At 35.4% G+C, this 25,768-nt stretch overlaps 1 protein-coding gene across 3 annotated transcripts; it reads right to left on the reverse strand.

The window, feature by feature from the left end:
• Positions 1-4,844: 4,844 nt before the first annotated feature.
• LOC104883314 (uncharacterized) lies at positions 4,845-10,305 on the reverse strand. Of its 3 annotated transcripts, XM_010667806.4 has the most exons (8): positions 10,091-10,305; positions 9,919-10,026; positions 9,322-9,381; positions 8,647-8,700; positions 8,372-8,542; positions 7,338-7,472; positions 6,829-6,925; positions 4,845-6,614 (listed from the first exon to the last, which is right to left on the reverse strand). In XM_010667806.4, the coding sequence occupies exons 4-8, from the start codon at positions 8,693-8,695 to the stop codon at positions 6,608-6,610; spliced, it is 459 nt and encodes a 152-aa protein (XP_010666108.1). In that variant the 5' UTR covers positions 8,696-8,700; positions 9,322-9,381; positions 9,919-10,026; positions 10,091-10,305; the 3' UTR covers positions 4,845-6,607. The 3 variants fall into 3 exon arrangements, with proteins under 3 accessions (XP_010666108.1, XP_048492506.1, XP_048492505.1); XM_048636549.2 differs by having other exon boundaries at positions 7,338-7,457; positions 9,919-10,305; XM_048636548.2 differs by having other exon boundaries at positions 9,919-10,305.
• Between the last annotated feature and the right edge of the window lie 15,463 nt (positions 10,306-25,768).

The following is a 25,768-nucleotide window of genomic DNA, read 5'->3' on the forward strand; positions in this document are numbered from 1 at the left end:
ACTAGCCACCATGGAGATAGTTCTGATGAGGAGATTCATCATCCACGCCATAGACAACCACCAAGGGATGATGATAGAGGTTTAAGGCTTGATCTCCCAGATTTTGATGGTGCTATGAAGCCAGAGAAGTTCCTTGAATGGCTACAAAGGTTAGAGAGAGTCTTTGATTACAAGGACTATGATGACAATAAGAGGTTTAAGGTAGCTATCCTAAAACTTACAGGTTATGCTAGCCTATGGTATGAGAATCTAAGGAACAAGAGGAGAAAAGATGGAAAACCTAGTTTACACTCATGGGAGAAACTAAAGACTAGGATGAAGAAAAGGTTCCTTCCTTCTGATTTTACTCAAGATATGTTTAGAAAACTCCAAGTTTTACAACAACATACTCTAAGTGTGGAGGAATATGTGGCTGAATTTGAGAAAATCAATAGTTATGTGATGTAGATGAGAAGGCTGAGCATAAGATTGCTCGTTTTATTGCTGGATTGGATAAAAGAATAGCTAAGAAGGTGGATCTACAACCTTATTGGAGCTTTGAAGAGGTGGTACAAGTGGCTTTGAGGGCTGAAAAGTATGTCAAGGCTAAGAAAGCTCCAACCTTTAAACCTTTTGTGAAGCAAGGAGATAAACCCTATAATGGCGCCAAGAAGGATGAAGGTAATACTTCTAATTCTAAGTTTGATAAGTTCAAAGGAGACAAAGGTAAGGCTTCTACACCCCTACCAACTGATGAGAGGCGCATATGCTTCAAGTGTAAAGGTTATGGACACATCTTGAAAGATTGTCCAAATAATAGGGTGATGACTTTAAGGGACATCCAAGAGATAGAGGATGAATATGCTAAGGGCAACTTTGAAGAAGAGGGGAAAGAAGAAAAGGAGCATGAGGATGAGGCCACATATGAAGCTGATTCAGAAGAAGAACCAGTGAATGAGGGCCAACAATTGATAGTGAGGCGCATGCTCCATACTCAACCAGCCCCTTTGGAGCACACTCAAAGGGACAAAATCTTTTTCACTCGTTGCTTAGTGAAACAAAGGGTATGTGATCTAATCATTGATAATGGTAGTTGTGCTAATGTTGTGTCTACTACTCTTATAGACAAATTGAAGTGGCCTACTACAAATCATCCACACCCTTACAAGCTTAATTGGCTTAGTGATGACAATGGAATCAAGGTGACTAAGCAGGCCTTGATAGTGTTCGAAATTGGTAAATTTAAAGATGAAGTCTTGTGTGATGTATGCAATATGGATGCTTGTCACATCCTTTTGGGACGACCATGGCAGTTTGATAGGCATGTGAAGTATGATGGTCGAACTAATGTGTGCATTGCTACAATTGGAGGTAAGAGAACTGCTTTGAAACCTCTCCCTTCCCCTATTCCAAAGAAAGGTACCCTACTAGTAAGTGCTAAGGAGATTGAAAGGGAATTAGAGGAGGAACATGAAGGCTATCTTTTGATGGCAAAAGAAATTGAAGGGGAGGCGCAACCATACAAGGTTCCTAAGCACCTTGAACATGTACTTGATGAATACAGTGATGTCTTTCCTCAAGATTTACCTCCAGGTTTACCCCCTATGCGTGGCATTGAGCACCAAATTGACTTAGTTCCAGGTGCTTCTTTACCAAACAAAGCTGCTTATAGGTGCAATCCTCAAGAGACACAAGAGTTGCAAAGGCAAATTGAAGAGCTAATGTCTAGGGGATATGTGCGTGAAAGCATGAGTCCATGTGCAGTACCAGCCTTGTTGGTGCCTAAGAAAGATGGTACTTGGCGCATGTGCATTGATAGTAGGGCAGTTAACAACATAACCATTAAGTATCGTTTTCCTATTCCTAGGTTGGATGATCTACTTGATGAATTGCATGGCTCTACTATATTTTCTACTATTGTAAGTGATAGGGATACTAAGTTCATGAGTTACTTTTGGAAGACCTTATGGAAGCTTCTTGGTACTAAGTTATGCTTTAGTACTTCCCATCATCCTCAAACTGATGGACAAACTGAAGTCACCAACAGGACTTTGGGCGCTTTACTTAGAGGGTTGGTAAGTAAGAGTACCAAGGATTGGGATATCAAGCTTGCACATGCTGAATTTGCTTACAATAGGTCACCTACTTATGCTACAAATTGTTCTCCATTTGAGATTGTTTATGGAGCTAACCCTAAGGTACCTATTGATCTAATTCCTTTTCCAAGTGATGAAGTTTATCATGTAGATGCAAAGGAGAAGGCGCAAGCTATGCTTAAACTTCATGCACAAGTTAAAGCAAGGATTGAAAAGTGAACACCAAATATCAACAACTAGCTAATAAAAATCGAGTGCAACATTCTTTCAAGGTTGGTGATTTGGTTTGGTTACATTAAGAAAGGAAAGGTTTCCAGGGCTTAGAAAGAATAAGCTTATGCCACGTTCAGATGGTCCTTTAAGATCATAAGCAAAGTGAATGATAATGCATTCAAGTTGGAGTTGCCTGGAGACTACAATGTAAGTGCCACTGTGAATGTGGGAGATTTGGCACCATATGTCCATGATGATGATATGGCTCAATTGAGGGCAATTGTTTCTAAAGAAGAGGAGGATGATGCAGGAGCATTTCTAGCACTTGCATACAAGAGTATCTCCTTAAACCTTGGCTCAATTGATGTACATGGAGGACTCTTCATGGGAATGACTACTAAGGTAGTAGCATGTTTGCTAACTAACTTAGGTAGTGGATAGGCGTGTGTTTCTAACATGTCTATGAGGATCCTAATTCTATTAGGATTCATATCTTTAATTGCTTTCCTAATTAAGATTGAAGTAGGAATCATGGTTTTGCCTACGTTCTTAAAACGATGGATTTTACATGATTCAAGGAGTCTAAGGAGTCTAGGAATTAGGGAATTGTCCTAATCCTACTAGGTTTATGTTTTTAGAAGTAGTATAAATACAAAGCTATGTAGTTCGAATTCTTCACAGATTATAATAGAATTTCGTGAGCTTTGTGCTTTTGTTAAACATTGATTGTTTACAAACCCTCTTGAGTGTTGGTGGCTTAGCCTTTATGCATTCAAAACCCTTAGTGTTTATTCTTTGTGGTGACATAGTCTTTATCATTGAATAGCCTAAGATCTATCCTGGTTACTTTGGTTCGAATTACTTGTTTGAGTTTCATTATTATTTGATTGTTTTACTTAGCTTCCGCACAAGTATTTGATTCTTGAAGAATAAATACATCAAGAATTATCAGTGCCAATGAATGTGGAGTCTACTGACATTTTAATGACTCGACAACGATATCATTATCAACTGTTTGTTGACTAATAAATTCCATGGGTCCTGATGATGAAGAAAGATCACCCTCCCTAGCATTTTTAGTTACTTTCATCCTGTTCAAAAATCAACAATCCTTATTGCTGTTCTATTAATGGCTTCATCTCGTGGCATGAACCCTGCAAAATACCAATAAGCACATGATCCAGCCAAAGAGCTTTCAAAATTCTCAAGATTTTGATTTACCCGAAGGGAGACAGATGCACAAAATAATACAGTAGAATAGAAAGTTACCCATTGATTCAAATATCAGCATATTTCTTTCTCAGGCAGCTCGACTTCTTTGACTTTGCCTTTGACAACCTGTAAATATAAACAGTTTTAGATCATGGGCATATATAATTTCACAGTTAAAACCCATTGTAAACAAAAAATCCAAAATAGTCACTGTGATTCAATCAGCCAAAAAGCGATTGCCTGCAGTAAGCTGACGCGCATAATCTGCCATCTCAGTAGTCAGTACAAAAGTTCTTAGTAAGAAAAGAAAATTACAATAGCTTATAAACTTCTCAGAAAAATTCCAAAAATCGAGGTAAGAAAAAGAGAGGAACATGCTAGAAGAATGAAAATGAAGTGAACATAGCATTATAACCTGTCCTCACATATATCAGGAGATGACTCTTTTAGAATCAAATTTGCTCTTAGAAAAAGAAGTAAACACTTAATAGGGGTACTCATATATCAAGCCATCATTACAACATGATTGTTGACAAGCAATAAAGCATGAATAGATGAAACACCTCATTCGTTCACTAAAATAACAAATACTTCAAGAAAACATGAAGAGTGATATAATCATCAAAAAGTTACCAGCCAAGCAATCCCATGGCGAGGTAAATTGACAAATCTTAATACTGATACAAATGTGCCTCTAGGAGTAGATGCAAGACCATGTATTTAGCATATGTATTTAACATAGTGATTTGTAAATAACTGTAACACCCCTTAAATGAGCAGGAGCTCGCGAGTAAATATTGTCCTCTCATGGCCCTAGTTCGCAAAACTTTGCTTTGGTTTGACATCGTCTCACCCAAAAGGCCATTTACTAGGTTGAGGTACCAACCCTCCCTATATAAAAATCTATATTCTCCTCAACTTCCGATAGGGGATATAACATCTAAATGGCCCTTACAAAAAATAACCAATTAAGCATAATTGAGCAAAATTTTAAAACTCCCAATTCGAAAAATCACAAAAAATAACAGAAACCCTTACAATCTCTTACTCATCAACAACCGAGAGAGAGAGAGAGTGAGAGGGGGGGGGGGATTGCCAAAAGGAAAAGGAGAAAAAAGCACGGGAGACGGGAGTATTTATAGAGAAGTGGTATTGTGAAAGCTCAAGTGATTGAATAGAAAAATCCTTACCTTTTTTTAGGGTTAAAAGATTTTGAACTCAAATATTGTCATTGAGGAAAAATGTCACTTCGAAATCCTTAACAATGCAAGACTAGGTAAACCCCTAAGCCTATTAACATACAACTAACATTTTGTTAAATGTAGTAGTGATGGTTGAGAATAAACTTAATGTTCAAAGGCACCATAGAATACAAAAGAAAATTGGGTACCAAATGGAAAAGCTCATACTACAATGATACCATAGGAAATATGTCTTTACAGGTGGACATTGTTGCTCCCTTTCCCTTATACAATAGAGAGCAAAATTAACTAATCCATATAAAATGACAAAATTTAAATCAAAATGTACCATATTGGGAAAAAAAACACATAAAAGAGCAAAAACACTTAATACAATTCCACTCGATGAGTCAAATCATAACATCTAAAAAATTATAGTTCCAAGAAATTAACTTATTGTAAAATGTAAAAGTTATGAAAAAGGTTTGGCCTGATAGCCAAATTGTCACTCCTATTTTGGGAAAACATCTTAAATGCCACATAGATTTGATTTTTCTATCTAAAATGTCACGTGATGTTAAACAAATGCTAATTTACTAACACGAGTAATTTTAAACTTGTCATATTTCAGTTGAAACTATAAATGACTTAATTTCTTTGCCCAACCAAAAAAGGCCTTAATTCAACTTATTATTTAATGATTTTCTCTCATTTCTCATTTTCAAAAAAGCCTATATCAACCAAAAAAATGAATTAAGGCTTTTTTTTTTTTTTTTTTTTTTTTTTTTTTGTATAAGAAAAACTATTTACTTCAAATAGGCGCAACTGAAAAATAACGAATTTTAGTGTTGTCTAAGTTAACAAATTAGTGTTTGTTTAACGCAAGTTGGCACTTTAGATAGAAAAATCAAACCTCTTAGCTATTTCCCAAACTAAATTGGCAATTTGGCTATTAGTTATGAAAACGAACGTGTCACGAAGGATTCGAGAACCCACTCTACAATTTGGCTTTTCACTTCCTTTCCTTCATTTTCATTTTATTCAAACAAAGCATTAATGAACTTCAACTAGGTCCTACACAAAACAATAACACAACTATCTACACCTCTAATACACCAAATAAAATACTTCCTCCATTTTCTAATACTTGCAACAAATGAATTTTTTATCTCTCACAAATATTCCCCTTTGTTGCATGTATTAGAAAACGGAGGAAGTACTCATATTTCCTAGGCCCCTATTGCCTAAGAATGATTTAAAAAGTGTTGCATCTTTTTTGTTAAGAGAAAGTCTAGGGAGCAACACCAATCATGGTGATGATAATAAATGCAAAGACAAGGTGGGTTCAAGAATTTGGCAAGGAAAGAGGAATTTCTGAACTAGAAACTACCAAGGAACAAAAGGCAACAGCAATATACAATACAATATAAAGCAACTACACCCGTCCGTTAACCCTTATGGAAGTTTTGATGGTACAAACTCATGAAAGAATACTACCAAGTGCGAAGTACTTCCTTTAAAGGTGGGTGCAGGATTCATGACAAAGGAGGAAAACCAAGACCATTACTCTTGCAAGCCAACATGCTCTTAAAGCTATGCAAGGTGAAACAGATTTAGTTAGGATCGTCACATCATATATAGTCAAGAAATGATCATAGCAGATCCAATGAGAGGAGCTTCCTAGAAGATACACGATCTAGATTTAGGATATAACATACTATGCTCTTCCAAGTATCTACTATGCAGTCAGGAGAGAACACTGTCTTGTCTGTTGCCTCTAATGCAAAGGTCTTAGTTTTTCTTTTCTGTGCAGGCTGATAAAAAGGGAAAAAAAAGAAGGATACTTTCACAAGAATATCCAAACTTCACTATACAGCAAAACATTTACAGTTTGTTGTTAGCCCATTCCACAATGATCCAGCAGCTTCAAAACCTGGCCAAAATGGGAAAAAATAAAACCATATAAGTTTATTGGAAATTAAACAAACATGAAATTAACTAAAATATAATAAAGAAAAACTAAACAAATGAAATTCGGTAATCAACAATGAAGCTAACCACATAAGAAATCCAAATCTAGCTCAGATTAGAAATGAAAAAATCATGAAATTTCAAAAATAAAAATATGAATCTTCATTAAACCATACATTGAATGTTTTGGTACCAAATCCATAGTCTCCACTATTCTCAAGCCAATTGCATTGCCATCTTCAGATCTTCGAACTAGGACTTCGAAGATAATTCCTACATTATTAATAACAAAATTGGGAATAATGAACATTACATATCTCATAGTGAATCTACTATTTTCGCTAAATATGAAAAACAATCATTAAATGTACAGGCCAAATTAATAAAGAAAGATTTTCATGAAGTCATGAAATGGACAGAATTTCGAAGAGTGGAAGTGAGGACGAAAGGCCCCACGATTTCATGATCGTTTCCTTAAATCTATGAGCTCAACATTGACCGACTTATTCTTTCATGTATTATGAATAAATATTTTCTATATCGAAGAAGTGCAGTGATAACAAATGAAAAGGTGAGAAAACAAATGAAAAATGAAATTCTAAACTCTACTCAAGTTTATCAAATTGGGAGACCACTGGGGATTTCAGGATTTGTACATACAAACTATTAGGCAATTAGGACTTACTGTGGACGCTCCTCGGAAAGACATTACTTATTGTTGTAGAAGCTCCATGGAGAGTTATCAATTTCCTTGCCTGCATCAGCTCAAAGTTTCCCATGCACTCAGAAATAGGCCAAAGAGCATCTGATTGAACCAAACCTTTTAGGAAAGAGAAGAAAACTATATTGAAATGGTACAACCCCTAATCCACTACAGTATTAATCAATCAAAATCACCACATAAAATAACAAACACAAACACGTCTATATTCTCTAAAAAAAGAACCGTGAAAATGTACACAATCAGTATAGGAAAAGCAACAAACAAAAGAACCTCCACAATTCCAACACAACCCGAACATTCAGACAAACATGTTATCCTACAGATATTGCGAGCAACATAATTTAACAAGATGATGCGACATAAAATGAAATGCAAAAATCAATCATGAACGCAGGAAGGAATCTGAAAGAACATCAACAAAAATTTTTTTATTTAAAAAAAGAAGCTGAATTTGTCGGAGATAAAATATTGTAAATATTGGTTTAATTATAATTAAGAAAATTAAAAAAGAACCCTAATAGAAAATCACTTGGGAATTGAAATTATCAAGAAAAATGGGAGGAGAAAAATCATAAAACCTTCATTAGTCGAAAGGTAAAAAAATTGTAGTTGGGTAATGAACAAGAAAATGAGTAATGGAGGGTAATGAACAAGAAAGAAAAATATAAGTAGAATTGATGTGGCTGTTGTTTGACAAGAAAATGAGTAATGGAGGGTAATGAACAAGAAGACAATCAACCTTATATTACATGGTTTTTGTAGTACATGGATGATCAGAAGTTACATAAATGGGGGTTGTTGATGGGTTTGATGACTTTGGACGATAAAAGCTTCATATGGTAGCATTGGTAGATGATTGGAATATTGAGGTATTAAAGTTAATCACATGTAACTGTAACAAATAAAAGGTCAGATTTGGACAGGATAATTTTAAAACTTCAATAAATTTACTCAGTGATTAAAATAACTTTCGAGTATCCATGAAGTGATTATACCTGCAGTTTCTGATGAGTTATAGTTTGCATCATACATTGACAGTCGACTCTTCTCAGTGTGCCTCTGAACAATATGTTGTCCCTGTATCTGCCAATTCCATTTTTCCTCTCTAGGATCTGGAAGCACAACATCAGCATGTCTGGCATCTAAGAGCCGGCAATAAGAAACACCTACAAACAATAAGATAAAACCAATTACTAAACAAACTGAATGCCTTATTATTATTTTGAGGGGAAATGTATGCCTTTTTAAACCATCAAATCTGTAGGCTTACCATACTCATTGGTCAATGCATTGTTGTGAGTGTCATGATTTAGCATCATCAATTCTGCAAAAGGATTTATTATTATTATTATTATTATTATTATTATTATTATTATTATTATTATTATTATTCTTATTATTATTATTATTTTATTAAACTTGTTCAACAGATAAATAGAACATAGAAGTCATTATTTGGCAAATAAAAAAAGAGCTTCATTCAAGCAGACAAGATATATTACAAGGCAAGAGCCCTCAAATTGCTTGAAGTGAATTAGCAGATTTGTTGCTATTGTTCGACATTACAGGTGGTACTGTGATCTAGTGTACCAATAGCTGCTAGTACTTTGTTTGTTGAAGCTGCCAGCTGTTAATACATAGCTGATAGCTCATTGCTTGTATAGTGACAGCAACAGCTTTGGATGATTTATTCCAGATTTCCAGTCATAAAACTAAGTATAACAGGGATCATTGGTTGACAGCAACAGAATTAATGATAACTTAGGTGAATTAGCAGATTTGAAAGGATTAACACTAAAGTATTCAATCAATCTGATATAATAAGCTGAGGCAGATTCCATCAAAGCCAAAGCTGCCATTCACACCAAAGAGATACCAAAGGCATCAAAGAAATCTACAAACCCAACTCTGCAACACACAGCATCACTGTAACAAGAATCCCCACCTGCTATGCAGGGTTGAGTCCTTATTACTCATCATATGCAGCAAGCAGCGACAAAAATATCTGCAACCAATAAATAGCCCAACACAGCAATGATATTAAAATTGAATCGATCAACAAGAACCATTGATCACCACATTAACTCTTATTATTGGGTAATTTTTTATTTTTCTGGCAAATAAAGAACTTTTATTACCAAGGGAGAGAACACTACATCCTTAAGCATCAAAACCAAAGAAATACCAAAAACAACAAAGAAATCTACCACCCACCTCTGCAACACACAACATCAGTGGAACAAGAACCCCCACCCTGCTGTATTGGGTTGAGTCCTTATTACTCATCATATGCAGCATGCAGAGACAAACATATCTACAGCAAATAAATAGCCTAACACAGCAATGACACTTAAATTAAACCAAGCAACAAGAATCCTCTATAACTGCAGAATTCAGAACCAGGACACAGCAAGAAATTAAAAAGGGCAGCATTCTGCTTTGATTATCACGAACTCTACATGTAGCCTTGAAAACAATTTGGATGAATAGTAGCCTAGTAGGTCATTACGTAAACTTTATTTGACAACATAATTGAACATACCCAAAATCCATATGCCTTGCTTCACATTTTGAATTTTTACACGCCTATCACTTTTAGCCAACACAGCAGTAGTAGACTCCATGATGAATGCACCAATGCGGCTATAAGCTGTATTGATACAAACAGATGTAAGAGAAAATCAAAAGCCATATGTTAAACATAAATTATTAACCTGTAGGATGCAGCCTCTCTCCAGTGTGTCTAAGAGATGAAGTGTAAATCAATTTCCAATTAGATGACTGGTCTCCTGAAAATGGGATATCAAGCAGATCCAATTCCCTCAGAAATGCGGATCGCCAGACAAGAGAAACAGCAGCCAACTCCTTGTATTTGTGAAAGCGACTACAAGTACAGCTGAGACGTGCTAATAGGGGTGCTTATCGAGCGAGCCGAGCCCGAATAGCACTGGGCTCGGCTCGAGCTCGTTTATAATTTCCCAGGCTCGGCTCGGCTCGTGAGCTCGCCGAGCTTGGGAGACCGAGCTCGAGCTCGGCTCGTGATGGAAATTTGGGGCTCGAGCTCGGCTCGCGAGCTCGTTTAGGCTCGGCTCGCGAGCTCGCTTAGGCTCGGCTCGCGAGCTCGTTTAGGCTCGACTAATGAGCTCGACTTGGCTCGAAGTAGGTGAGCTTGTTCACTCACCTATCATATGCTTTTATAACTTGATTTCCCTCTTAGCATTGCTAAGATTTCAATGTGGGACTTCATGGTTTGTTAAAGAAAAACAAACTCACTATCCCCATTCTACATATGCTTATATAACTTGGAATCCCTCTTAGCATTGCTAAAATTTCAATGTGGGACTCCATGTTTTGTTAAGAAAACAAACTCATTATACCCTTGTTTTATTTAATGTAATGTGGGACTCCATGTTTTTTAAAGAAAAAATTATCAAATATTTTGAGGATTAAATAATCAACTATTTAAAATTATACTTCATTCCCTCTATGAAGAAAATAAAGTATAGTTTTTGTTTCCCAACCAAGGAGATACAAAATTAAACTTTAAGTTGAAGTAAGGAATAGTAGCTATTTATAAAGAAAATAAGGTTGATCCTTGTTTTCTTAACCAATGTGGGACTTTAGTGCCTAGTGGAGTAGAGGTGAAGTTGGATCACAAATTAAAATATATAATTTGTAATCTAAATTAAAATATAAATTAGTATTAAATTTTTTAATATAAAATATTTTTTTGATAAGAATATTTTTTTTTAATATAAAATAATAAACGAGCTGCTCACGAGCTTTACGAGCCGAGCTTTGCCTAGCTCGGCTCGGCTCGTTTAAGTCTCGAGCCGAGCCCGAGCTCGAGCCGAGCTTCAACGAGCCGAGCTTTGACCGAGCTTTGACCGAGCCGAGCCCGAGCTGCTCGCGAGCTTGTCAGGCTCATTATCACCCCTACCGGTGCTAAAGACCTCCCATCCATATGCTTAACTATCACAGTCCACACATCATCCACAAGGGGCTCGGACACATCATCCACAAGGGGCTCGACGGGAGTCATTCTGAAACAAGATATTGTCAAAACTTAGAAAACAAAGGCCATTACCATGCGACTTTAAAATCATGGCTAAAAACAATACTATAATAATAAAAAATTTAGAATTAAAATTAAAAAAAAAAATCATTATAGATATATACTATTCTAGGGTACAATATAAATTTATTAATATAAAATCAACCAATAATCATACATATACATACTATTCAATTGTATACTTCACCAATCAATCGGTATGAAATGATCTTCTACATTGAAAATTGATCAATCATCAAAATTGTACACTAAGGGCATCCACAATAGTGAGGTTTGAACTAATGCCACATCATATTCATACAAACCTATCTCAAAACAAACCCTTCACTAACAATAGTTCAAACCTTGTAGGGGTTTGTAGGTGGGACCTAATATATATACTCTCATTTGTCTTTTACCTAACATTATTTCTTTTTCCTTTTTTATTTCACACCCCTTACCCTACCTAAATTCCACCTCACCCCATACAAACCGCTTACTATTTCCATACCCCTCCCAACTTTCAAACCCCATCAACTACCCCCAACAATAAGGGGTTTGAAAATCAAACCTTACAACTCACACACAAACCCCATGATGAACCTCTTATTGTGAGTGCCCTAAGGCATTATAGATGTTACCTACATAAAACACACATTACTCCAAGTCATATTGTTAATTATACTATATAAAATATCAATTAATAGTGTTAGACATACTAATCTACTATATAGATTTATTTATGAAATATCAATCGATCAACATACATGTGCTGTTCTACTATAATGTACACCAATCAATCGGTAAGAAATCGTCTTATATATTGAATAACAATCAATCATCAAAAGTGTACTCTAAGAATATCAATTGATCATCATAACCGATTGTTATAAAATATCTTCAAGGAGGGCAATTAAAATTGCCCTCTTTGATACAAAATTTGCCTTCATAGGCTACGAGGGCAATTTTAAAATTGCCCTTCCGTTGCCCTTGTAGCCCCGTTGTATTAGGTTTCAAGGGCAAAACTCATGTTTTTGCCCTCTTTGATCCAATAAAAAAAGGGCAAAAATTTTTGCCCTCTTTGCTTCATCAACTAAGGCAAATAAAGTTGCCCTCTATGATAATCAGAAAGGGCAATACTTTTGCCCTCTTTGTTCAAAAACAAGGAGGACAAACACAATTGTCTTATTTGGTCTACAACAAACATGGCAAAAATAAAATATTGCCATGTTTGTACTTTATCAAGCGGGGCAAAAATAAGATATTGCCTTCTTTGTACTTTATCAAGCAGGGCAAAAATAAGATATTGCCCTCTTTTTACTTTGTCAAGCACTGCTAGTCATTATCTAAAAACCATTATGCATCGAAAATCAATCTAATATAAGTTGAGAGATAAACCTATTATCCTACATAACACCATGGTAATACGAAGGGAAGAAATATTATTATACTGATTTACTAAAATTTTAACAAGTATACACAACCTTTAAAATTTATATGTTAATATATGAGCACTCAAAAGAATCAAAAGGAAACAATTATTTTACATATGACGAGCAAAAGCAAAAGAAAAATCAACTATAATGCTAAAAAGCAGAATAGCAAGGCCTGTAAAGTTAATCAATCGAGCTTCATGATTGTCCACCAAATTTAGGATTGTGCACACATGCCACTGCTACAATCTACTGCAGCTGTGATCTTCAGTCACCAGTATATAATCTGCAAAATTTGTTTCATAATTTTAGGGTAGTATGCATAGCTTTAAGCAATATCAGCTGCTCCTAGAATCTGTCTGCTGTTGTAACAGCAGAAGGCCTACTTTCATCAGAAAGATTCCGAGTGAAAGAATCGAGCTGATAATCCCAGATTAGTCAAAGTAAAACAGCCAAGAATAGAGTTCATGAATTGGATACATTACCTGATCAAAGCCCAAGTGAAGTCATAATGACCTCAACCTTCTTTTCCAGTCTCTCCTCTCTTTCTTTAGCCTCCTTTTCCTTTCTCTGACTTTCAGCTTTTAGGAAATTTTTCAGCTTGCATTGCATTGTTATTACCTCTTAGTTGTTGAATCTCAGCCTCCAATTCTGCTTTGCCTTTCTTCCCACCCTTGTCCACCACCGGATGTCCTTTACCAAGGCCCCGGGCATACCCGAACAATGGCCAAGCACCTTCATGTAAGCCTCGTCTATGGAAAGATTATCAATGCATTCTCTTGAATTTTTTCGTGTAACTTTTTAAATTCGTTGAACTTTGCTTCACCCTCATCATCAAAACTACCATCTTTATGCCTTGAGTGATCCATCAAAAAATTCATGACGATAGTAAAAAAGTGGATTATTTGAAATATAAAGATGGCGATAGAACAGAACATAACATGTCTATTGACAGAACATAAAAAAAGAAGAGCAGTAAAGTTAAGGTGGTGGAAGGATGATGACCAAAGCAAAGGTAAAGCACAACGTCATACTGTTTATACTTGAACAAACATGCTCATTTTTAAGTTTCTGTCATCTAGCAAAAAAAGAAAGAAAAAAACTGTTTTGATTTCAAAAAGAAGTAAAAGTGTGATTTAATTTGGGATTTGGTTTATACATGAAGCGACAAAACGATAATGCGCAATTTTCAAGCACTCTGGTTTTATCAATACAACTACTATCTTTACTTTTAAGGCTATGTAGTATCTGCTTTTACGAAACTGATCTTGTCAATACAACTACTATCTTTACTTTTTAAGGCTATGTAGTACTCGTCAAAAAAGGCTATGTAGTATCAATGAAAAGAAACTCAAAAGTAACCAGCAGCTTAGTATGCTTGCCCAGATTCATCCTGATGTGGTTGTTCACAATTGATTTTTCTCACCAATCCTTAAGCAAAATAAATGTGCTTCATGAATAGAGAACAAACAACAGAGAACATTAAAGGATGTTCCATTATTCTCCTGAAAGTGAAAAAGTTTCTATTACCTACCTTCTACTTATCAAAAGAAAAAAGATTGCGACTCTTATGAGATAGCCTTCCCTAGGATTTTGTAGGATGTGTCAATCTCTACTATAAAGAACTTATCTACTTCTTCTCACTATATATAAGGAGAACCAAGGTCTGATAGGAATTGTTAAAGTCGTTTTCCTACAAAGAAGATGCTCCTATATGTGAAGCCACCAAAACCAAGTCTCTCAGGCTATTAGGTTTAAAAATACTCCCCTAACTCACACCTTAGCAGAAAGCAGATCCTCTTCACCTTTCCCAACCTTCTAGGCTCTTAGTTTAAACAGCCCAAATTCTTTTTTTTTTCTTGACAGCACCAACCCATGATCTTATTGAAGAGCAAAAAGTACACATAAATACCAGAGATATGAGAATGAGTCCTCCGCGAAAAGATATAATCTATCATATATTTATCCCCACACAAGGTGTTCCATGGAAGTAGGAAAACCTGGAAGAACTCATGGAAAGCTTACTAATCAGGGACATTGCTCAGTGCCCAATAGTTTCAATATAGTCTTCTGATATTCTCTAATTATAATTCTCATTTTTGTCATAAAAGATCATTGTTGTACGTCGGCAAGTAACCTAATATTTTCAGAAGAGGCAGAAATTCTTAAAGGAGCATAATGAAACTTAAATAAAAAGATGGGAAAAAAGGCATTTCAAAATATGTACAAAATTTAAAATGACAGCGAGAGTGTTGATGGGTATTATAATAGTGAGACAATGCGACCCATATGTTGCACCATTAATTTCAGATTACATACCGCACAACAAAAGCATTAATAACAAAAGAAGCAATACTAGCATCATCAATAATCTATGGAGGCAGCAATGGGTAGAGGAAACTACCACTAAACGAACAGAGCCAAGTCATCCAACCTACGGATTTCAAATTTGTTATTACCCTATATCAATTAACAACTAAAAAACCTACATATATGACTCTATTCATAATGCAATACAAAGGTATGAACATTTGCAACAGCTAAAGGGGATGCAAGACAAAGCATGAAACACATCCACGGTTCACAAATAAGCATCTTATTGAATTGGATGATTGGAGATAGGACTAAACAAGTACATTTGAGCAATATAACATAAAAGAGGAAAAAAAATCCACAATATATCAACCACACTATATCATGACTTTTACTTACCTCTTCTTTCAATTCCTTTGTCTTCTTGCTAGTTAGTCATTAGTCAAAGTAAAACAACCATAAAATGATAATCGTGCTTATCAGCCTATGTTACTGTCCCACCCTTTTTCTTTATCAATCCAAGATTGGTTCCCTTTGAGCCAGAAACTTTGCTAGTTCTAGATATTTGTGGATATTTGTAACTCTCATTTCTTTGTGTTATTTTGTGTTTTCCATATTATACTTGCTGTGTGTGGTTGCTGGATATTTGTGGCTTGTGAGTTATTGCAGGTGTGAGTGAGTTAGATCATCACACATTGTTCCAAAATCAATCAACACATCCAAAAAAACAACAATCAAACAAAGAAAAATTTGACCTACAGTATATGAAAGATGAAATAACTTACTGTTTTGTTTTTCTCCACAATTTCAAATACATTGGGCCAAAAATAGGACAATATATTATGAAGATCTGCCAGCAACTTGTTAAACACTTTCAACCACAATCACCATAATTTGTCAAAAAGTTGTTTTGCAAGAAGTATGTAGCCAGAAAGAGAGAATTGCAACTTGGAACAGCAACCACTTAGTATAATCCAGCTAAGGCAGGGTCTAAAGAGGTTCAGACATTTGGCATCTGAAAGGTGAACAAGGCTTCTAACACATTGCAAGGCTGTATATGTCTGCAGTACGATACACTATGTTTGTAGAAGATTGTTGTAACATCTCAGTTGCTTAATCAAGGAACTCAATTCATAAAAATCATTATCAAATCACTAGACCTAATTAAATTCGTATGATTTTATGGAGAAAGTTAAGCAACCCTAATTGACAAAAATGCTGAAACAATCATCCATACATCTAATTTAAAAAGCGAAATTGAATGATTTACCTGAAGATACGATCGAATTCGAAGGTGAGAAACGTCCAATCCCTAAATCTGCGAGGTCGAAGGCTTGAAAAACTGAATTCGAAGGCGAGAAACGTCCAATCCCTAAATCTGCGAGGTCGAAGGCTTGAAAAACTGAATTCGAAGGCGAGAAACGTCCAATCCCTAAATCTGCGAGGTCGAAGGCTTGGAAAACTGAATTCGAAGGTGAGAAACGTCCAATCCCTAAATCTCCGAGGTCGAAGGCTTGAAAAACAGAATTCGAAGGCGAGAAACGTCCAATCCCTAAATCTGCGAGGTCGAAGGCTTGAAAAACTGAATTCGAAGGCGAGAAACGTCCAATCCCTAAATCTGCGAGGTCGAAGGCTTGAAAAACTGAATTCGAAGGCGAGAAACGTCCAATCCTTAAATCTGCGAAGTCGAACGCTTGAAAAGTCCCTTTCAATGTTCCATTGAAGATTATGATCGAAGATTTCTGCCACCGAGTTACGTGATATTGAAGATTTTGTAGAACATGTTAGTGAGATTGAAGATTTTGTAGAACACTTTTTTTTCGAAAGAACACTGTGTTGTTTGCGGGAAATCGAATCGAATAGAACAGTTTTTCATTTTAATCCTTTTTTGTATTTTTTTCCTTCATTATTAAAGAGGGCAAAAGAGTTAAAATTGTTATTTTAGGTATTTAAGAGGGCAAAAGAGTTAAAATTGTTGTTTCAGGTTAATATTAAAAAGGGTGAAACTTTAAATTGTTGTTTTAGGTTAATATCAAAGAGGGCGAAATTGAAAAATCGTCTTCTTAGTTGGTATCAAATAGGGCAAATTTGAAATTGTTTTATTAAGTGATAGCAAAGAGGGCAAAACAATATAATTGTCTTCTTAGTTAATATCAAAAAGGGGGAAATATTTTTGTCTTCCTTGATACTATTAAATAAGGCAATCAACTAGTTGCCCTATTTTATTCAAATAAATTGCCCTCTTTGATCACATTTCTTGTAGTGGTAATCGCTCAATTTCATCTTAAACACAATTCCACAAATCAAATTTCCGGAATATTCAAGCATAATATCCAAAATTACAGAAAAATATGCATAAAATTTAGCATTGAAAAATAGTTAAATAAGTGAAATAATTTGTGACTTACTTCAAAGATTTGATGAAGTACGTGTTGGAACATTTATAGGGTAATGGGTTTGAAACTCATAAGGGTATGTACTAGAAGAGGAGGAGGTCTAGTATGCAAAAGGCTAGAGTGCATCAAGTGGCAAAACGCATTGATAAACCAAGGGAGACAGAAGACTGGCCGCGAGTCGCGACAATCGTCGCGAGTCGCGACCAGTGGCCCGTCGCGAGTCGCGACAGGCGTCGCGGGTCGCGACCAGCGCCTCGCGACTCGCGAGCTTCTTCGCGAGTCGCGACGTGTCTTCTGTCTTGGAATGCGAAAAGATGCCTTGACGGTTTTATGTCCGTTGTGATGTTATGGTCCCATTTTAATGACCTTTAAGGTCCTTAAATCAGTAGATTAAAGGCCTTTGATGGGTGATTAAAATGGGGGTTATGGGATTAACTACTAGTCAATGAAAGGTTTATTCTTCCTATATAAACCTTGGGATTCCTATGAGTGAGGGGTTAGAAGAAAATCAGATTTTCTATACTCTCAAATACTTCTTGCTTTGCTTAAGAGAAACCTTGCAATCTTGTGTTGAGTGTTCTTCACAAACACAAAAACACAAGTTCTTGTTGATTCACTTAGAAGATCATCTAAGTGGATTGTTTCTCTCCATTGTATCTCATTAGTTATTTCGTGTTAACCCGGTGATCCTAGAGGGGCGAAATTAAACTAATAGGAAAGCGTAGTTTCCGTGCCTTGGAGTGGATATCCGGTTCTCTCATTGATCACACATCTAACAATCTATTAGTTTAATTTTCTCATTTTCGGATATGGCTCAAACACTCAAGGACATGACTATGAACTTCCAAAAGTTGGATAAGTTTGAGGGGGTGGGCTATCGTAGGTGGCAAAAGAAGATGCACTTCTTGTTGACCGCCTTGAATGTGGTGTATGTTTTATCAACTCCTATGCCACCACTCCCGGAAGATGGAGAGGAAGAGCCTCTTGAGACTACTAGGAAGAGGATAAAGTGGGAGAATGATGACTACATTTGTCGTGGTCATATTCTCAACTCTCTCACCGACCCGTTGTTTGATCTCTACCAAAATGTGGAGAGTGCAAAGGAACTTTGGGATGCTCTTGAGGCCAAGTACATTTCGGAAGATGCTTCAAGTAAGAAATTCCTTGTTAGTAATTTTAATTCTTTTAAAATGACTAATGATCGGCCTATTATGGAGCAATTCCATGAGGTTCATCATATTTTGAACCAAATAAGATCACATGGTATGGTGATGGATGAGGCAATTGCGGTTGCCTCAATCATTGACAAATTACCAAATTCTTGGAAAGATACAAAACATCTTTTAAAACATAAAAAAGGAAGACATGTCCATGAAGCAATTAGGAACTCATCTTCGTATTGAAGAGGGGATCTGGGCTCAAGATGGGGTTAAGGATACTACTCCTAGTATTCCTAAGTCTACCGTTAACTTGGTAGAGGTTGGTGGGTCTAGTAAGACCAAGAAATCCAACAACAACAACAACAACAACAATAACAATACACTACTACAAAAAAGGGCAAACATAACACCCCTAAATTAACTCTTATTTAAGCAATCGTTATGTAAAGTCTAAATTTAACGTTTTAACCGTAGAACTGTTATCTTAGATTGTATTGATAATATATCATTTAACACTTATCTTAATATGTGTTATCTTTGCTATAAAAATATCATGCGTGATGCTTTAATTTTTTTATGAGAATTAATAAAGCGGTTATCTTTGCTTTATTATTTAATAATAATAAATTTGTCAAAATAATTAAATTTAAAAAAAAAAACTGTCATGGCTAAAAATTAGGAACACTAACTACGTAATCTTGAATTTTGGCTCTAAACGTTTTCAAGTTCTAGGTTGTGTACGTAAACCCTTCTTCTTCCTTATACAAACGATTTTTGAATTATCTGGAATTCCAGGCAGACAAAATTCCACCGGGAAAACGAGCATCATCACCTACTACCTCCGGGTCTCATCTCCGACGATGTTCCGCCCATCACCCCTCAATTCCATTGCAGCAGACAACGTTGAAAATTCATCACAATCACAATTTCAATCTACCTAGCAAATCGTTTTGGGAAAAACCGACTACTACATCACAATTCGCAATTTCATTACAGGTAATTCTTAATTTTCAAGTTGTAATTTTCAATCAGAAAGCTTGTTCGCGAATTTTTCGTCGCCGAAAATCATCGCCTGCAATTAAACGTAATCTAAAGATACTAAGATATAATCATCAAATTCAAACGTTCAATCGTCAATTAAATTTGTTTATCAACTTCTCCAAGAGCCTTCAACATGCAGCAAATTAAATCGCCCCTCCCAAATTGCCGAAAAAAAACCTAATTTGACCCACAAAAAACCCTAATTATTCCCCCAATTTTATTTTCAGAAATTATAAATCTTCACGAAAATCCAATCTTTGACAAATTAATTTGCACCCTACCCCCCCCAAAGCCCACGAAAAAATCTATAAATACCACACTATGTTCATCAATCTATACAGAAATTGAAAATGGTGAAGTGGATGCTGACTTTCTGTAGAAACTACAGAGGAATCCCTGGTTGATGGAACGTATGCTGGAGACAACACTCATCGCAGTCCTTTACCATGTCCCAATAGCCCATTAGATGCGGAGGCTCTTGGATAAATGAGTATGTGCCATGTTTTGCGATCAACCAATATAATGAGCTTAATCTTCAATTAAATTTGCTTTTTCGTATTCTGAGTTCTTTTAGTATTGCTTCTATCTTTTGCATCTACCAGATTCTCGCCATTTGGTCGTGTAGTGGTGGTAATAACACGAGAATGCTTTTTTCTTTGTGGGGTAAGAAAGTTGAATCAGCTGCAATGAACTTGTTCAATTTTTGTATTCGCTGATTTGTATTCTTGATAGTTTTTGTCAGTTGTCTTTCGTTTTAACGAGCAAGATTGGTTGTTCTTATATTCCTAGGAGTATTTGCTAATTTAGCACTTCTGGTCTTAGAGGTAAATTGTGGGATAGATGTTATGTTTTGTCGTTATAACTATAATGGGAGCTCTGAACATTGATAACAGATGGAAGCTAATACGTACAACAGAGGCTACATTTGAGGAGATTAGGTTGAGATGGCTTTCTATGCTTTGTGATATATTATTAATCAAATTTGTATTAGCCCAAGTAAATTATGAAGTTAGTCAACAACCTAGTAGTGTAGTTGTCTTTGTAAGATAGGAATTGAGCTCAGAATATAACCATTGAGAAAGTAGACTCTGTTTGGTTGTAAAAAAATTTCAGAAATTAGGTGGAATCAAATAGAGGTATATCACTTTCATTTCATTATTTTGATACACAAAAATATTCTTCATTGTCTATATATTAAACTATTTGTGATTTCTTGTATATAGTGCACTCGCCAACCGCTTGGTACTCTAGACTGTGGATATTATATGTGTCGCTACATGCTTGAGACGGTACAATTGAGACGACTAGTTAGTACAATTGAGACGACTAGTTATTCCAGATAAGGTACTTGAACATTAGTTATAATTTGGTTTTTTTAATTTCTATATGATTACGAATCTTTCAAATTGTAGATTTGTATCTATATGATATATTAGAGATGAAGAGTAGTTTGGGTAAATTAGTTGAAAACAATTGATTATTATTTTATATCTGAATGATCTTGCTACAACTACGATAAAAACAGTTATGAAAATTAAGCATAGTTTAAAGTAGATTTCCTCAACAAAGCAAGCAACAAATTGCTAACTAATGTACCAATAAATGCGATATACTACCAGCAAATTTACTACAAATTCATGACACCTGCATTTGTTTCCTTTTAATTTGCGCATGAGTAGTTATAAAGTTTATTTACTTTTCAAATTTTTATATATGAATACTTATTTTGTAATTACCTTTATTGTAGTACTATGAAGGCATTGGTTCAACCTATTCTCAGGAGAAAATTGATGAACTCACGGAGGTGGATTACATACGTCGGAGATCAACACAAAGCACAAATGATGAATGAGTTCTAACTTTCCGCCTAATTTTTTTTAACTTAATCCACTTTTGGACATACATTATATTTTTGGATTTCGATATTAATATCATGTGGATGTGGCTATAGGTTAGATTCGATCTTGTTTTTTATTTAGATTAATATTGATATGTATATATAGGTGTTTTTTTTAGAAGTTTAGAATTATGAATATTAGTTGAATTATTTTGTGATATAAAGAATTTTGGAAGTTTGGAATATCATATTCAATTTATTGGTTGTATGATCTTATGGGTTGAGTATTAATTATACAACAGATACAGGTATTGTACAATCCTGTAAAAAAAAAATTGTATTGTACGACATTGTTGTGCTGCGTCCGCCAATATATGCGTAAAATGATAATTTGACTATTTTTTAAAACATATCATAGATAACAGTTATATGTAATATATGTTATATATATTATAGGAAAACATAACAGTTATTCAAGTTAAGTGTTAAATTTTCCTTTTTTTCATTGTCATATAAATAGCAAACATAACACTTATTTACAAAATGTGTTATCCAATGACATAACGTGTATTATAAATGACTGTTATGTTTTCTCTGGCAAACATAACACTTTTGCCAGGTGTTATATTTACTTTACATTACATTGACTTGGACAACACCTCAAAACTGTTATGTAAAGCCTTATTTAACAGTTATCTTTGCCCTTTTTTGTAGTAGTGATAACAAAACCAATGTTGCAAACAAGAAGAGGAAGACCCTCTCTTGTTGGATATGCAATGGTCCTCATCTTAAGAGGGATTGTCCTTCTAACAACAAGAAGAAGACAAAGAACACACAACCTAGTGTTGTTCAAAACCAAGGTAACAATGCACATGTTAATGTAATTGAAGAAATGATTTTGTTGCTATGATTTCTGAAATTATGTGTGTGCAGGTTGATGATTCTTGTGGATAGATTCGGGAGCCTCTAGACATGTGTGCAATAACAAGGATTTCTTCAAGTTTTGAAAGATTTGGATGATGGTCCAATCTTGTATATGGGGAATGATTCTACGGTAAAGGCTGAGGCATAGGCCAAGTAGAATTGTTGTTAACCTCGGGAAAGACTTTAACTCTCCGGATGTTTGTATGTACCGGAAGTTAGGAAGAATCTTGTGTCAGGAGGTCTCTTGAATAAGTATGGTTTTAAAGTTGTTTTTGAGTCGGATAAATTTGTACTTTCCAAGGGTGGTATTTTTGTTGGACAAGGTTTCTTTTGTAATGGAATGTTTAAATTTAGTATTGATAATAAAATTGGTACTAGTTCTATTTACATGCTTGATGTTTCTTCTCTATGGCACAATCGTTTATGTCATGTGAATTATCGTAGATTATATGACATGTCTAAAATGGGGTTGATACCTCCTTTCGATTTAAAGTTAGAGAAGTGTCACACTTGCGTGCTAAATAAAATTACAAAAAATCCTTATCCTAGTGTGACTAGACAAACGGTATTGCTTGAATTGGTGCATAGTGACTTGTGTGACTTTCATAGTTCACCTTCTTTAGGAAATAAAGAATATGTTGTAACTTTTATTGATGATTTTTCAAGGTTTTGTTACATATATTTATTATTTACTAAATGAAGCACTAGAAAAGTTTAAGACCTTTAAAATCGAAGTGGAACTCCAACTTAATCAAAAGATTAAAAGACTTCGAAGGATAGGGGTGGTGAATATTATAATCCAAGTTATTTTAGTTCCATTGGTGTAATTCATGAAACAACCGCCCCATACTCACCTCAAAGTAATGGTATAGCGGAAAGGAAAAATAGGGTCCTAAAAGAAATGGTTAACACTATGCTTTCTAATTCGGGTCTTAATGAGCTTTTTGGGGTGATGCAATTTTAACTGCATGTTACATTTTAAATCGAGTTCCTAATAAAAGGAATAAGACTACCCCTTATGAACTTTGGTGTAATAAAAAGCCTAATCTCAATTACCTTAAGGTATGGGGTTGTAGGGCAATTGTCAAATTGACGGAACCTAAAAGGAAAACTTTAGGTGAAAAAGGAATTGATTGCATTTTTATAGGCTATGCGGTACATAGCAAAGCCTATAGGTTTTATGTCATTGAGCCCAATGACTTTGTCTCTATTCACTCCGTGATAGAGTCAAGGGATGCAATATTTGATGAGACTAGATTCTCATCGATTCACCGACCAAAGGACATGATACCTAGTACTAGTTCCAATGTTGTAGATGACTTTCTAATGATCATGATACTACAACACCGGAAATTAGGAAAAGTAAAAGAATTAGAAAAGAGAAATCTTTTGGACCGGATTTTCAACTATATTTAGTTGAAGGGTCAAGGGAGTCAATTTCGACTCAAATTTCATATTGTTACAATATGGAGGAGGATCCTAGGTCCTTTGATGAGGCTATGAAGTCTCATGATTCTGCTTTCTGGAAAGAGGCAGTGAATGATGAAATGGATTCTATAATGGGTAATCACACTTGGATTTTAGCTAATTTACCTCCCGGTTGCAAACCCCTAGGTTGTAAATGGATTTTTGTAAGGAAAAAGAAAATCGATGGAACCATACTAAAACATAAGGCCCGGTTAGTGGTCCAAGGTTTTAGGCAAAGATATGGTATCGATTACTTTGATACTTATGCTCCAGTAGCTAGAATAGCTACTATTAGACTATTGATAGCATTAGCTGCGATTCATGGTCTAGTAATTCACCAAATGGATGTAAAAACTGCTTTTCTTAATGGTGAATTGAGGAGGAAGTGTACATGAATCAACCTGAAGGGTTTGTGGTCAAAGGTCAAGAAACTAAAGTTTGCAAATTAGTTAGATCTTTGTATGGTCTTAAACAAGCACCTAAGCAATGGCATCAAAAATTTGATGAAGTTGTGTTGTCTAGTGGGTTCAAAATAAATCAGTCCGATAAGTGTGTATATAGCAAATTTGATAATAACGGTAAAGGAGTTATAATTTGCTTATATGTTGATGATATGTTATTTTTGGGACTGATTTGGAACAAGTGGAAAAGACCAAAGTCTTCCTTTCCTCTAGCTTCTCCATGAAAGATTTGGGTGAAGCGGATGTTATTCTAGGTATTAGAATAATAAGAGGGAAAGGGTCGTTTTCTTTATCACAATCTCATTATATTGAGAAAGTGGTCAAGAGGTATAATGAGTCAAATTCGACTCATTTTGCTACTCCTATGGATCCTAGTATTCACTTGGTTCCGAGTAGTGGTACTCCAATTTCACAATTGGAGTATGCAAGCTTAATTGGAAGCTTGATGTATGCTATGACTAGCACTCGGCCGGATATAGCTTTGCTATTGGCAAGCTCAGTAGGTATACTAGTAATCCTAGTATGTTGCATTGGCAAGCATTGAGAAGAGTGTTAAGGTACTTGAATAAGACCTTGGATTATGTCATAACATACAATAGAGAACCTTCTATCTTAGAAGGTTACTCGGATGCTAGTTGGATTTCGAATAAGGAAGATTATTCATCCACTAGTGGTTGGGTGTTTCTTCTTGGAGGAGGTGCCATTTCATGGGCATCCAAGAAGCAAACATGTATAACGGATTCCACTATGGCATCGGAATTCATTGCTTTGGCTTCTTGTTGCCAAGAAGCGGAATGGCTAAGGAATGTGTTGAGTGAGGTGGACTTATGGGTGAAACCAATGTCACCTCTTGCTATCCATTGTGATAGTGCATCAACCATAGCTAAAGCATATAGTGAAGTCTACAATGGCAAGTCAAGGCACATTGGAGTTAGACATAGCTATGTGCGGGAAATGATAAGGAATAGTTGTATAACTATTAATTTTGTTCGGTCTAGTTTGAACTTGGCGGATACGTTTACAAAACCGTTGTCAAGGGAACTAGTGAACAAAATGAACAAAGGGATGGGTCTTAAGCCTATTGATCAACCTATGGTGAAGGAAAACTCTATTTGATGTCTAATACAACGTTAGATCTCAAATTCAAGGAGGATAGTACTTCTCTAAGAGGTTGGGAGCACTTGTTTAATACATCCCGAGGTTAGTGCTTGTTGCTACAATGATAAAGAGGTTGAATTTTATTCTTAATAAATCTTTGATAAGGTGCTCAATTGTAGGAGCATGTCCGGAAAGATTTACCTATGTA

Source organism: Beta vulgaris, chromosome 9, assembly GCF_026745355.1.
Source record: "Beta vulgaris subsp. vulgaris cultivar EL10 chromosome 9, EL10.2, whole genome shotgun sequence".
In the NCBI taxonomy this organism is placed as follows: domain Eukaryota; kingdom Viridiplantae; phylum Streptophyta; class Magnoliopsida; order Caryophyllales; family Amaranthaceae; genus Beta; species Beta vulgaris.

What these genes read in the sequence shown, in the direction of transcription:
- LOC104883314 (XM_010667806.4), bottom strand. Translation starts at nt 8,695, where the DNA reads ATGATGCTAAATCATGACACTCACAACAATGCATTGACCAATGAGTAT. An exon ending in TAACTCATCAGAAACTGCAG is followed by an intron (nt 7,473 to 8,371) that starts GTATAATCACTT and finishes CTTTCCTAAAAG; the next exon opens with GTTTGGTTCAATCAGATGCT. An exon ending in CTTTCCGAGGAGCGTCCACA is followed by an intron (nt 6,926 to 7,337) that starts GTAAGTCCTAAT and finishes TTAATAATGTAG; the next exon opens with GAATTATCTTCGAAGTCCTA.